The sequence below is a fragment of the Gastrolobium bilobum genome, unplaced genomic scaffold (genome assembly GCF_033153095.1).
Source record: "Gastrolobium bilobum isolate Gb01-03AN ecotype WA unplaced genomic scaffold, APGP_CSIRO_Gbil_v1 utg32454, whole genome shotgun sequence".
Classification (NCBI taxonomy): Eukaryota; Viridiplantae; Streptophyta; class Magnoliopsida; order Fabales; family Fabaceae; genus Gastrolobium; species Gastrolobium bilobum.
Window position 1 is genome coordinate 112,512 of NW_026899996.1, and position 13,017 is coordinate 125,528.

Consider the following 13,017-nt stretch of genomic DNA (forward strand, 5'->3'; position numbering starts at 1 on the left):
TATGAACTCAAAAATGGACCATGAACATTTCAGCCATATCATGTAAGGATAGGGTTTGATGACAAAAAAATGTGATTAAGTTGTTAAGTGTGGAAAAATGATTAGAAAGATTAACTAGGTGGGTTAACTCTAAGTAAAACTCACTAATCATGATTAATAATGGCTAAAAATCCTAATTAATATAGCTAATCAAATCTTCCCCATAAAGTACATAAGGGTTTAGTTGTGTTAAAATTAAGGAGATGATGAATTAGGTGATTAATTAAGGGTAGAGATTAATTAACAAAAGTAATCAAGGATTTAACTCTAAAAATGGACTAAAGTAAGGTTTAGGTACACTAATTAAATAATTAGTAAAATTTAAGTATCATGACATAATGGGACTAAGGATATTTCATAATGTGACTTAATAATAGAAAAATCCAAGAATTAATGTGAATTAGGATTTATAATCAAAAGTAATTAAGGTTTGTTAAGTAAACACATTTAAGGCTAAGTAACCAGTTTTTAGGAAAAATTGGGGAGAGCATATCTTCCTCAACAGAGTTCATATATGGATGTGCCTTATATCAAATTGAAGATTGAGATGTTATCTACGTGGTGTCAAAATTTGGTATCAATTGAAGATATATTCCATTCTGTATGTTCGTTTGAGTGAGGACTGCACATGGAGGCATGTGCAGGGGCGCTGTACATGGCTGACACTTCCATGAATTTTTTCTCCCTCAATTATTACTCAAATTAGGCTCATAATATGTCTAATTAAAGATAGAGGTGTCTAGTTGTCTAAATAAAAATTTTAGAGCAATTGATTTAGTAGAATTTTCATAATCGCAGAAATGGTAAAGGATGTTTAGGGCCCTGTTCGGAGTTGGCAAACAGCTTTGTTTGTCCAACTTCAAATGGTGATAACCGGAGCTAGGAAACTTCAAATGAGGCATATGATACCTTTTTGGAAAGGTAATTGAGTCTAGATTAACATACTAAAAGATGATAATTTTATAACAAATGAGTCACGCCCAGTAACTAGAAAACAGAAGCATGTACAGTTATGGAAAAACTGTAAAAGTGATATTTAAGCTAAGTGGGCTTAGGGGAACCCTTAGTAACTTATAATAATCATAAATATGACTTGGATGAGTTGAAAATAATCTAAGTGAGCCTTGCATGCGATTCTAAGCTATGTAAGTAATTGAAGATTAAAGTGGCTTGTAATAATGCACTAAAATATGTAATAAGTAATAATTGGTCTAGGCTTGTAATGGGCATATTATTGGCATATGAGTATGAAAAGTGGAATCATTAAATGATTAAGTCGTGGATATGACTTGATTAATTAATATGTAATTAATGATGTGAATGGTTCCTACTCTAGGTGTGCCTAGAGAACCGTGCACTTGAGGATTTTGTTGGAGCATACGTATTATATTGGAGTGTGGGCTTGTGCTAAGCTCCCTAAGGTAAGCTCCTAGTTCTAGTTGACTCCTCTCTCTTATGGCCCCACCATGATGGTGGGCATTGTGGTTATATTGTATGAAAGTATATGGTATGATGTATATGTGCATTCATTCACATTCATATAGATGTTATATGATCTTGATGTTATGATGATGCACTGATGATATATGTTATGAGGATCCTGGCCAGTGATCATGGTATGTAGGCTGCCTATGACTTGACTCTGGGAGCTATTTCATACTGAGGTTGTGTTGACTGTCTATGGCTTGACCCTGGAAGTCACACATGTGTAACCGTCTATGGCTTTGACCCTGGGGTTACACAAGGATGATATGATGATGCTATGTTTATGCTGTATGTCTGTATTATATGCTTTATATCTGACTTGTTATGCAGGAAGTGGGCTCAGGGGTTAGAGGATCCTCTATGAACCTTGAGCTTACTGAGATGTTGTTATCTTACCCCGTTTGGGGACATCATTTCAGGTACCCAGAGTAGTGGTGATGCTTCTAGGGGCAAGGCCCCCGCATTGGAGTAGTTGATGATGCAGCTGATGATTTTATATTATGTTTAGATTTGATGTTGGCATGTAGACTTGTTAACATGCTTAATTATTTTATGGAGATTATTGTATGTATTTATTTAGGCTCATGATAGTATTCTTAGAGCCATGGATTATTTACTAATACTTTTATACTTCGAATTAATATAGACTTGATGCATGTATTCAGTTAATTTGGGCATGGAGCCTTATTAGTTGTATTGACCCATTAAGGGGATTGCAGTCCGTGTGGGACTTGCAAGCTATCTGTTTAAATTGTTGTATTAATTAGGTTATCTGTATGTGTGGAATCATGTTTCTAGTTATCCGAAATACAGCCGTTATGCTGTCCGTGAGACTCCGTCAGGAATGACACTTGATGTCATATCTTGATGGTCAATGGCCACTAATACTGGCTCATGGGATTAATTAGTAGATGTATATTCAGATTTATGCTTTTGCAGGATCTGACGTGAACATTTTTAGAAATATTTTTATGAAATGTTTTGGAAAAAGTTTACTCGTATTTTTATAAGATGCTTTATTCCTTTTCAAATAAAGTCTTCCGCTGTGAATGTTAAATATCATGTATGTTAACAACCGGAGTACTACGGGGTGTTACACATACATTATTTTTTATGCAAACTCTATAATCAAGTTCTACGAGGCATTAAAATGTTGCATCAATACGACTTTAATCGTTCACTTCATTAAAAAATACCTCACATGTTATTATACTGCTCATGTGTACTGTTTATGAGTTTGATTATCAATGTGTGTGACGTATAGTATATCATTATTAGTTGTCAACTATATGATTAAGGCCCGAGCTTTTTAAAAAAATGATTTTTTATGTATTATTTTTTTAAAAGAATTTTTTTGAAAAGATAAAGTTATTTCACGTTTGCATGTATGATTTAAAAATCATCTTTACATAAAAAAGTTGTTTTGATATTAAAATAAAAAAGTATTTTTTATATATAAAATTACAATATAGAACAGATAAAATAGCATAACCGCGGGATAAGGAGAGATAAAATAGGTATGATAGGATGAGGTTAAAATTGTATTTTAAAAATGGGAATAATATCTGTCATTTTAAAGGATATAAGTTTATATCATTTTAGATCGTAATCGTTGATTTCCGTCCATCAACAGTTATAATCTATTGGATCAAAATTATTAATTAATTAATAATAATTTGGCCTATTAAGTTTGACCCAATAAATTATAACCGTTGATGGACGAAAATCAATGATTAGGATCTAAAATGATATAAGCTTATATCCGTTAAAAGGATAGATGTTTTCACCTTTAAAAATTTATATTTTTTTTCAAAAAAAAAATTATATTATCGTTTAATTTCTATTTTTTTCAAAATCAGTCAATTACTGGCTAGAAAAAAGCAGCATTTTAACTTTTATTTTAAAATTTACTTTTTTAAAAATTTGTTATTCAAACATCTAAAAAATTTCAAAAGAATTTTTTTTTTGAAAAAAAGTAATTTTTTTAAAAATAAAAGCGTATCCAAATGAGCATTAATAAAAAGAATAACAAGTATGAATTCAAACATCAGTCATTCAACTCCTAAACAATATTTCAAGTTGATTTAAAACTCTTTTTGGTCAAATGTAAGATAAATGAAAATTCAAATTCATGTAAGATATATGTCAAATTCATGAGACTGTGACAGCGGAGTGCTCTTTGGCGCAGCAATTTCAAATTGACAATTTCCCAAAGTCAACGAAAAAGGCAATTAATCCAATTTAATTTTGCATTTATTAGAAAGAAATATCCCTAAAAAAACTCCTAAATCAATTTGGGATGAAAAAAGAAAAGAAAAAAGGAGGGAAGGTATCTTTGATATGATTAGATTATATGACCGTGTAAAACTATCATAAAAGGGATTTTGGTCATTCAATATATGAAAAATAGTCCATCACAACTTTGCTTACTCATTCTCTCATGTGTTAATAAATATGATTATATCATTGGGATGATTATAAATACAAAGGTGAATTGATGGTGATAAGTGAAAAGAAAAGATAAAAAAAATTATAATAGATAATTATAAAATCATGATAATTGATTTATCTTTACAGGATTATGATTTATTCACATTATCCATTTCCCTTATCTCTATATATACAAGGTTTTTGTGTTCACCCAAAATCATTCATTCTCTCAAATGGCTAATGAGAAAGACTGGGATCTCTCTGCCATTTTCCGATGTTGCCGAACTGCAAACTTTACTGCCACCACAAAAACTCCGCCGATAACCACCACCACCGCCACTCAAGACACTAACTTTTGCATGGCTGATCATTTAATCCTCAGGCAAGAAGAGGATGACTCATTTTCTTTTCCCGTTCCTGAGCCACTTCCAACCAATGGTTTCGATGAACACCCATTGTTAATGAACTTCAAACCCACCACTATCACCAACACTAACACTAGCGGTAATAATATCAAATCCTATTCCACTTTTGGAGAACAGTGGATGCAACAAGGATATCATCCTGTGCCTGCTCCCACAAATTACACCTCCATTGGAGCCTCCACAAATTATCAACCTCAATGGCATGCGCAGCAACCCCAACCCCAACCCTCACAACAACAACACCAGCACAATCAAGTACCTCAAATCAGTCCTGTGATTTTACAAAACATACGACCACCAACACCCATATCAAGAAAAAGGTATATTAAATTTTTCACATATATCTATATACTCTGTTTAGAGGAGAAAAACTTTGGTGCTCATTTTTACTAAAAAAAGCAGAGAAAAAAACTTCTCTTTTTATCCATACTTTTTTTTATATTTACTTTTTAAGTTCTATTTTTTTTTTCTTTTTTAGTAAAAGATGGATGTTCTCGGTGCAACAAAGTTTTCTCTTATTTAGAGGATAAACATAAAGTGATGGTAAAACTATTCTTTTTTATTTAAATCTGCGAAATAGTTTTTTTTGCAATTATTTGTCTTCAGCTCAACCTCATTAATTGAAATTTAATGGAGAGTGATTTTATCTATATACTCTTTGTGATTGAAAGTTCATCGATTCAAATTTGAAAATAATCTTCTTTATAAATTTATAAAGATAAAATTGTGTGCAAAAATTATCCTCACAACAATTTCATATATTTTAGTTAGTTAGGTTTTAACAGAGAAATGAGTGTGATTTACGTTTTAATCAATTTCATTATATCCAATCATATATTTTAGTTAGTTCGGTTTTAACAGAGAAATGAGTGTGATTTACGTTTTAATCAATTTCATACGTTTTAATCAATTTCATTATATCCAAAAAATATAAAGTTTTTATCATATATAAATTCCTATGATATAAAAATAATAAATTTCATTTTTTTTTTCACAGGAAAATCGATCAGGTGGAAATGTTGTGTCATATGAACACGGATAACCTCGAAGCAGATTTGTGGGCATCGCGAAGATATGAAAAATGTATCAAATATTCTGCATATCTAAGGTACATATATGCGAAACTAGTTTGTGATTTTAAAAAATATAACTTTGTATTATTTTTAATGAAATTATATCATTTTGATGTGTATTTGAAAAAATGTAATAGCAGCAGAGAATGTGAAGCAAACATGATAGCAGAGGAAAGCACAACAGAACTGAACATGTTGATGGGGATATCTATGGGAGACGACGACAACAACCCAAAGCCTTTTAGTTTACCATATTATTCTACCTATGAAACTGGTTCAACATCCAACGCGGCCAACATGGATCCACGGAATTCTGAGTTTTGTCCAGTGCAGTTTAGTCAAGCTCTGACAGAGAACATAGATTTTCAAGTAGGTGGTGGTGAACCCGAAGGCAAGGAGAGGCCAACGGAACTTGATGATGACATTCTGATTCCCAACATTGGTACTATGGCAGAGATTGTTTTTGTCAGAGATACGTAAATCTACGGACAATTTTATATTTATATATTTTTTTTTTACAAACTCTTACAAATTATATTATTATGATTATGTCTGACTAGTGATAATACAGTATAATATTATTGGATCAGACATAATGTAGTTTGTAAAAAAATTTTTTTGTCAATATAACCCTATTCTACAACTATAAATATAATCTCACCCACTTTAAGTAAGTTGTTAAATGATGTTATATTAATAATTTTATATATCTTTAACACTTTTTTCTGTTGAGAGAACCGGTTAAACTTGAAAGATGGAGATAATGGTACCATCAAAGTTAGTGTCAACACCAAATCCATGGTGGGTCAAACTATAGAGTTGTCTCGTATGTACTAAAAAAAAAGGTTGACTCGTCCATTAATGATATTCATCAGCTCATTCCCGGTTGACTGATCCGGTTCAGTTAATGTCAAGGAAGGGAATAGATTTAGTACGATATAGTTTGTTATTATACTATATGTCATTAACGATCAGTAATTTTCATCAATTAATATGAATTTCAATTTTAGTACGATATAATCTAATAAAATTGATTAATTTGTTATTATATATTGAAACTAAAACGCAGCATACAGTGCAGATTATGGCCTTGCATGCAGAAACATGAGACAGTGACAATGGAGTCCTCATTCGTTCAGTAATTTCAAATTGACCATTTTCCAAAAAATGAAAAAGGCAAGTAAATTTCATTTAGCCTTTTTTAGAAAAAAAAATCCCTAATTGATATGATTCCTAACTCATTAATTTAGCCTTTTTTTATACAAGTAAATAAAAAAGGAACGTATTCTCTCATATTTTAATTGATATGATTAGACTATGACCATGTAAAACTATTGATCGTTCAATCTTTAGCTTTCAAATTTCTATATTGTCTATTTTCTTTCTATTTTATTTTCTATATGAAAAGTAGTCCATCACAACATTGCTTAATCTCTCTTCTCTTTATATAAACAAGGTTGTTGCGACTTCGGCAAGTGCACCGATCGTACAAGTAATAAAGTGGTAAAATAAAGTTGTCGATCCCACAAGGACTAATGAGTAATGACCAATCACTAATTTACCTATTAAATTAAAGTTGGATCGATCGTGAAAGGGGTTTCTTGAGAATATTTTAATTAAATTAAAATAGGATTTTAACTACTTATATTTAGTTTTCAATATCCAAGAAATTAAATTTATAATTTATAATGCTAGAAAATTGGTTTTAAATTTTTATGAAAGACGTAGCTAGGATTCAACTCCCCCAATAGTTTCCCAACGAATCTACCTATTCTTATGATTACATTCAAGATCAAGTTATTAACAGTTCTTTCTATATTCGATTAAATCTCAATCCCTTGGTAATTCAATCCTTTACTCCACTCAAAAGCCTAATCCCTTAGTACTTTTTCATAAAATAAGCATTAACGCAAGAAGTTACAGTTATAGAATTCACAAGTCTATCCTAGATCATATAAATTCCAGCAATCAATCAATCGGAATTGATACACCAACATCCCTATTGTCATGCATAACTCATATGTTTATCTACGAGTGATCAATTCATAAATAAAGCTAATAATAAATAACAGATTAATTGCATAACTTTAAATCAAGAACGTAAATCATAAGATAGGCAAACAGCGTTTAAGAACCCATTGTTTCCGTCTCGCCCTAACTACTTAAAGAAATTTAGCTACGCATAGTCATAAAAACAAAATTAAAAGCTACTCTAAAAGAAAGAAGGTTCATGGTAAAACTTGTTCAATGGTGATGATCAATGATGCAGATTTAATCTTTTTTTTCTCCTCTGCACCGCTCCAGTATTCCTCCTCCGCTACTGCCTTCGTCTTTGTCTCTGAGTTCTTCTTTTTCTTCGCGTCTCCGAATTTCGAATCTTTTTCAAAGGCTTCGTCTCGTTGTATTTAAAGAGTTAAATTGGGCCTTTATTTCTGGGCCAGCTTGCTGAGGATTAATTTTGATTAATTCTTTATTTTTCTTGATCTTTATCCTTTGCAATTTTAATCACAAATGTCTTTTAAATAATCTATTAAATGATATGATATATATATAGTAAATTGGCTAATGAGGACGTTTGGCATAATGAGGACGATTCAAATCTCTACTGCTGCAAAACTTTGAAATTATCCAAAACCATATCACACGACCACCATTTCTCAAGTATTTTAATATCTTTTAGATTTATTAATTAACACTATAATAATAATCATATTAATCATTCTATATATTGCTAATGAGGACGATTCGCTTATAATATCACACGACCACCATTTCTCAACTTTTGAAAAAAAGTACTTTTTATGCATTGATTTTTTTAAAAGAACTTTTTTTAAAAGGTAAAGCTATTTTAAAGGTAAAGTTATTTTGAGTTTGGATGTATGATCTGAAAATCACTTTTATATAAAAAAGTTATTTGTATGTTAAAATAAAAAAACACTTTTTTTTATATAAAATTACAAAAAGGATCTATAAAAAAAATTAACAAATTTTTGGGATTTACGCAAATGAAATTTGGAGAATGTGATTATAATATCAGAAAAGACGTTCGACAAACTGCTCCAATTTTATAGAAAGATGTTTGATTAAAAGTGATAGGTTGTTGAAAGACCTAATTAAAAAAAGCAGCATGAAATAGTGAGATAAGGAGAGATAAAATATGTATGATAGGATGAGGTTAAAATTGTATTTTAAAAATTTATATTATCTTTTAGTTTGTACTTTTTTAAAAATTAACCAACTACTGGTTAACAAAACAGCATTTTAACTTTTATTTTAAATTTTGATTTTTTAAAAAGTTGTTATCCAAACATTTAAAAATTCTCAAAAGAACATTTTTTTACAATAAAAAGCAATTTTTTTAAGAATAAAAGCGTATCCAAGACTAACTGTTTGATTTCTATTTCGTAAAATATTTTTCTTGTTTTAAGAATAAAAAAAAATTGTTTATTGATCAATGTTTTGTAAAAGTAATTCTAAAAACAACATCTAATTTGTAATTTTTAAAACTAAATTTATAGAACGCCCTTATCATGTTTTGGTTTTATTACTCCCAAAATAACAAAAATACGGAGAACAAGATTTTCATTAATGGCATGATGGTAATAATCTGAAAATAAAAAAGTAAAAGTTAATATTGTGCCACCTCAGTGGCGATATGTTCTTTTACTTTTTGGTCTTTTGATAATTTTTTCAGTTTTTCTACTTTAAAACCACATTTTGGAAACAAATTTACCAAACAATTTTTTTGTTTTTTAACTTTTAAACTGTTTTCAGAATAATGTTATCAAATAAATTTTTTTCATTTGTGGGATGCACTTGTGCACCTGTTTTTCAGTTCAAACCCACCACCTAGCGCTGGCTTTTTGACCCTTATAACTCTTAATTAATAATTAATTATCTTGACCTTCATTATAAACTAATTGAGCTCGCAAAACGTTCTCAACTCATTGCTCGCTTTCCCCAAATGGAGCCTCTCATTACTGTTCAACCAAATCAAGCAATTTACCCCGGTACATCCCTTCCTACCCGGGTAAATAGTTCAAGCAATTTTCCAGATCTCAAGAAATATACTCGGGTACATCCCTTCTACCTGGGTAAGCATAAAATTTCAAAAAATACCCGGGTAGGGAGGGGTGTACCCGGGTAGGCTTGGTGGTCAACGGTCAAACAGGGGCAAATTGGTGTTATGTTTTTTTGGGAGGTTAAATTTTCGAAATAGTTTATAATGAAGGTCAATTTGGTAATTAATTATTAATAAAGGGTTATAAGGGTCAAAAAGTCCCTAGCGCTAGCTGTAATAGTATCAATCTCTATTCTATTTTTTCTGACATGGCAGGTTTCTTTAAACAAGGTTTTAAGAGGGGAAAGAAAAGAAAGAGAGGGTTTTAGTAAGTCCTTCCCTTGTTTGGGAGTTAAAAAAAAAAAAAGGGGAAGGAATTGAAGATTTTTACTAAACCCTTCAAATCCCTCCTTCTTCTTAAAATTAAAGTTCCCCCAATTTGGGGGGTTTGAGGGGGAAAATATTAAAAATTACTTATCTACCCTTACCATTAAAATGTGAAAACTACATAAATGTGAATCATTTTTAAATGTAAAATTATTAAAATGTGAATCATTTCGTCAAAAAATAGTGATGAAATTTTTGATGAAAATCATATACGTCAAAAATTTTCCGTCAAAACTAAAGACGAAGTTAGAGACGGAACAAGATTTTGCCATAATCACTGACATAAATTTTTTACGGAAAAAAAATTCATTCAAATTTATTAATAGAATCTAAATTCCGTCAAAACTTTCAATGAAAATATTTTCGTCCAAAATTTTGACGAAACACATTTCCATCGAAAAGTTTCGACGTAAAACAATTACGTCAAAATTTTTTACGGAAAACATTTTCATCAAAAAGTTTTGCAAAAATTACGAAATATTTCCATCAAAAATTTGTGACAAAAACATTTCTCTAAAAAAATTTGACGGAAAATTATTTTTGTCAAAATTCTTTACGGAATCTAAATTTTGTCAAAATATCTCACAAAAAAACATATTTATAGAAATTTTTGACGCAAAATATTTCCATCAACATTTTCAACGCAACACATTTCCATCAAAAATCTTTGACGAAAAAAAAAAATTCATCAAAATTCTTTAGAGAATTTAAATTTCGTCAAAAGTTTTCGACGGAAACATTTTCGTTAAACTTTTTGACAAAAAAAATCTCCGTCGAAATTTTTAACGAAACACATTTCTATTGAAAATTTTCAACGAAAAATATTTCTGTCAAAATGTTTGATAAAAAAACATTTCCACCAGAATTTTCAAAGGAACACATTTCTGTCAAAAACTTTCGACAGAAAATATTTTTGTAAAAATTTTTGACAAAAAATATTTCTATAAAAACTTTTGACCGAAAAATATTCTGTCAAAATTCTTTACAAAATCTAAATTTTGTCGAAAGTTTCGAATGAACCATTTCCCTCAAAAAATTTTACAACAATTTTCCTTCGAAATTTTTATCAAAATATATTTCCATCGAAATTTTGAACGGAAAATATTTCGTCAAAATTTTTGACGAAATTCTTTTTTCGTTTAAAACATTTGATGAAAGAAATCATTTTTGACAAATCTTTTGACGGAAACTAAATTTCGTCGAAAATTTTGGTAGGAAATTAATTTTTGTTAAAATTTTCATCGGGGAAAAAATTCCGTCGTATTTCGACGAAAAGTATTCAGACGAAAAAATAATTTTGTGACGAAATTTCCGTCGTTTGTAACGTAGAAATTTCGTCCAAAAATATAGTCTTTTTTAGTATTGTGAAAAGTATATAAATAATTTGGGTTTGATGTTTGTCATTTTAAATGACATAAGTTATGTCATTTTAAGAGAGAGATAGACACAAGAAATGGAAATAATTGGAGAGAAACTGAGTGGTTTTTTTTTTAATTTAATTTTTGAATAAAAAAATATTTTCTTGTGCCTATCTCTATATTAAAATGACATAACTTTATGTCATTTAAAATGACAAACGCTTTTTGCCAAATAATTTTGTTAGAAATTTTATATTTAATTTATTTTATAAAATGTAATAATTATGTTAATTTTTAAAAAAGGTTAAAATGGTAAAAATATGTCATTAACCTTTCACTTTTCTCCCTTACCATTTTTTTAACTCCCAAACAATGGAAGGCAATACCCTCCAATTTCCTTCCCTTTTGGATTCCCTTCCCCTCCAAACTCCCAAACAAAGCCTTAAACAAGAGGAAGGGAAGAAAAGGAAGGAGATTCAAGGGGAAGGGAGGGGAAGGAAGGGAAGGTAATTGAAGGGTATTCTCTTCTCTTGTTTAAAATTTAAAAAAATGGTAAGGAAGAAATTAGAGAGTCAATGAAATATTTTTACAATTTTACCCTTTTATAAAAATTAATATAATTATTTATTTTACAAATAAAATTAAATGTTAAAATTTTAAAAATATTATTTATATATTTTTCACACTACTAAAAAAGATCATATTTTCGAAGAAAATTTTATGTTGCGAACGATGAAAATTCCGTCAAAATAAATTATCCAATGAAATTTTTTACCAAAATAAATTTTCTGTGAAAATTTACGACGGAATTTAGTTTCCATCAAAAGTTTTGACGAAAATGATTTGTTAAATATTTTCAACGATCAAAATTCCATCAAAAGTTTTGACGGAAAAAAGAATTCCGTCAAAAAATTTAATGGAATATTTTTCGTCAAATTTTTTTGATGAAAATGTGTCCCAACGAAAATTTCGATGAAATTAGATTCCGTAAAGAAATTTAACAGAATATTTTTTTGTCGAAATTTTTTACACAAATATTTTTCGTCGAATTTTTTACGAAAATATTTTCCATCGAATTTTTTTTACAGAAATGTGTTTATTTGAAAATTTTGATAGAAATATTTTTTGTTGAAAATTTTGCGGAAATATTTTCAATGGAAATGTGTTTCGTCGAAAATTTCAGAAGAAATTCTTTGCGTAAAAAAGTATGATGAAAATATTTTCGTCGAAAACTTTTGACAGAATTTAGAAAGAATTGTGACGATTTTTTTTTCTGCCAAAAATTTGTACACAAATCTTTTTTGTCAAAACTTTTTACGAAAATTTTCAATGGAAATGTGTTTCGTTAAAAATTTCGAGGGAAAATTTCTACATCGAAAATTTCGACGAATATGTTTTTTTGTGAAATATTTTGATGAAAATATTTTAACGGAATTTAGATTCTGTACAGAATTTTGACACAAAATTTTGTATCATAATTTTTACAAAAATACTTTTTCGTCACAAATTTTTACAAAAATATTTTTTGTAGAAAATTTTCACTGGAAATGTGTTCCATTGAAAATTTTGATGGAAATGTTTTCTGACAAAAATTTTTATGGAATTAATTTCTGTCAAAAAATTTGGATGAAAATATTTTTGCTTGAAAAGTTTGACAGAAATATTTTCGTTGAAAGTTTCAACAGAATTTAAATTCTATCAAGAATTTTGACTGAATTTTTTTCCAAAAAAATTTTGTGTTAGTGATTATGGCCAATTCT

At 29.3% G+C, this 13,017-nt stretch overlaps 1 protein-coding gene across 1 annotated transcript; it reads left to right on the forward strand.

Annotated features, from left to right (window-relative positions):
• Window positions 1-4,187: 4,187 nt before the first annotated feature.
• LOC133294798 (uncharacterized) lies at window positions 4,188-5,932 on the forward strand. The gene is made up of 3 exons (XM_061493549.1): window positions 4,188-4,699; window positions 5,377-5,487; window positions 5,590-5,932. Exons 1-3 carry the CDS (start codon window positions 4,188-4,190, stop codon window positions 5,930-5,932), a joined length of 966 nt encoding a protein of 321 aa, XP_061349533.1.
• Window positions 5,933-13,017: the final 7,085 nt, after the last annotated feature.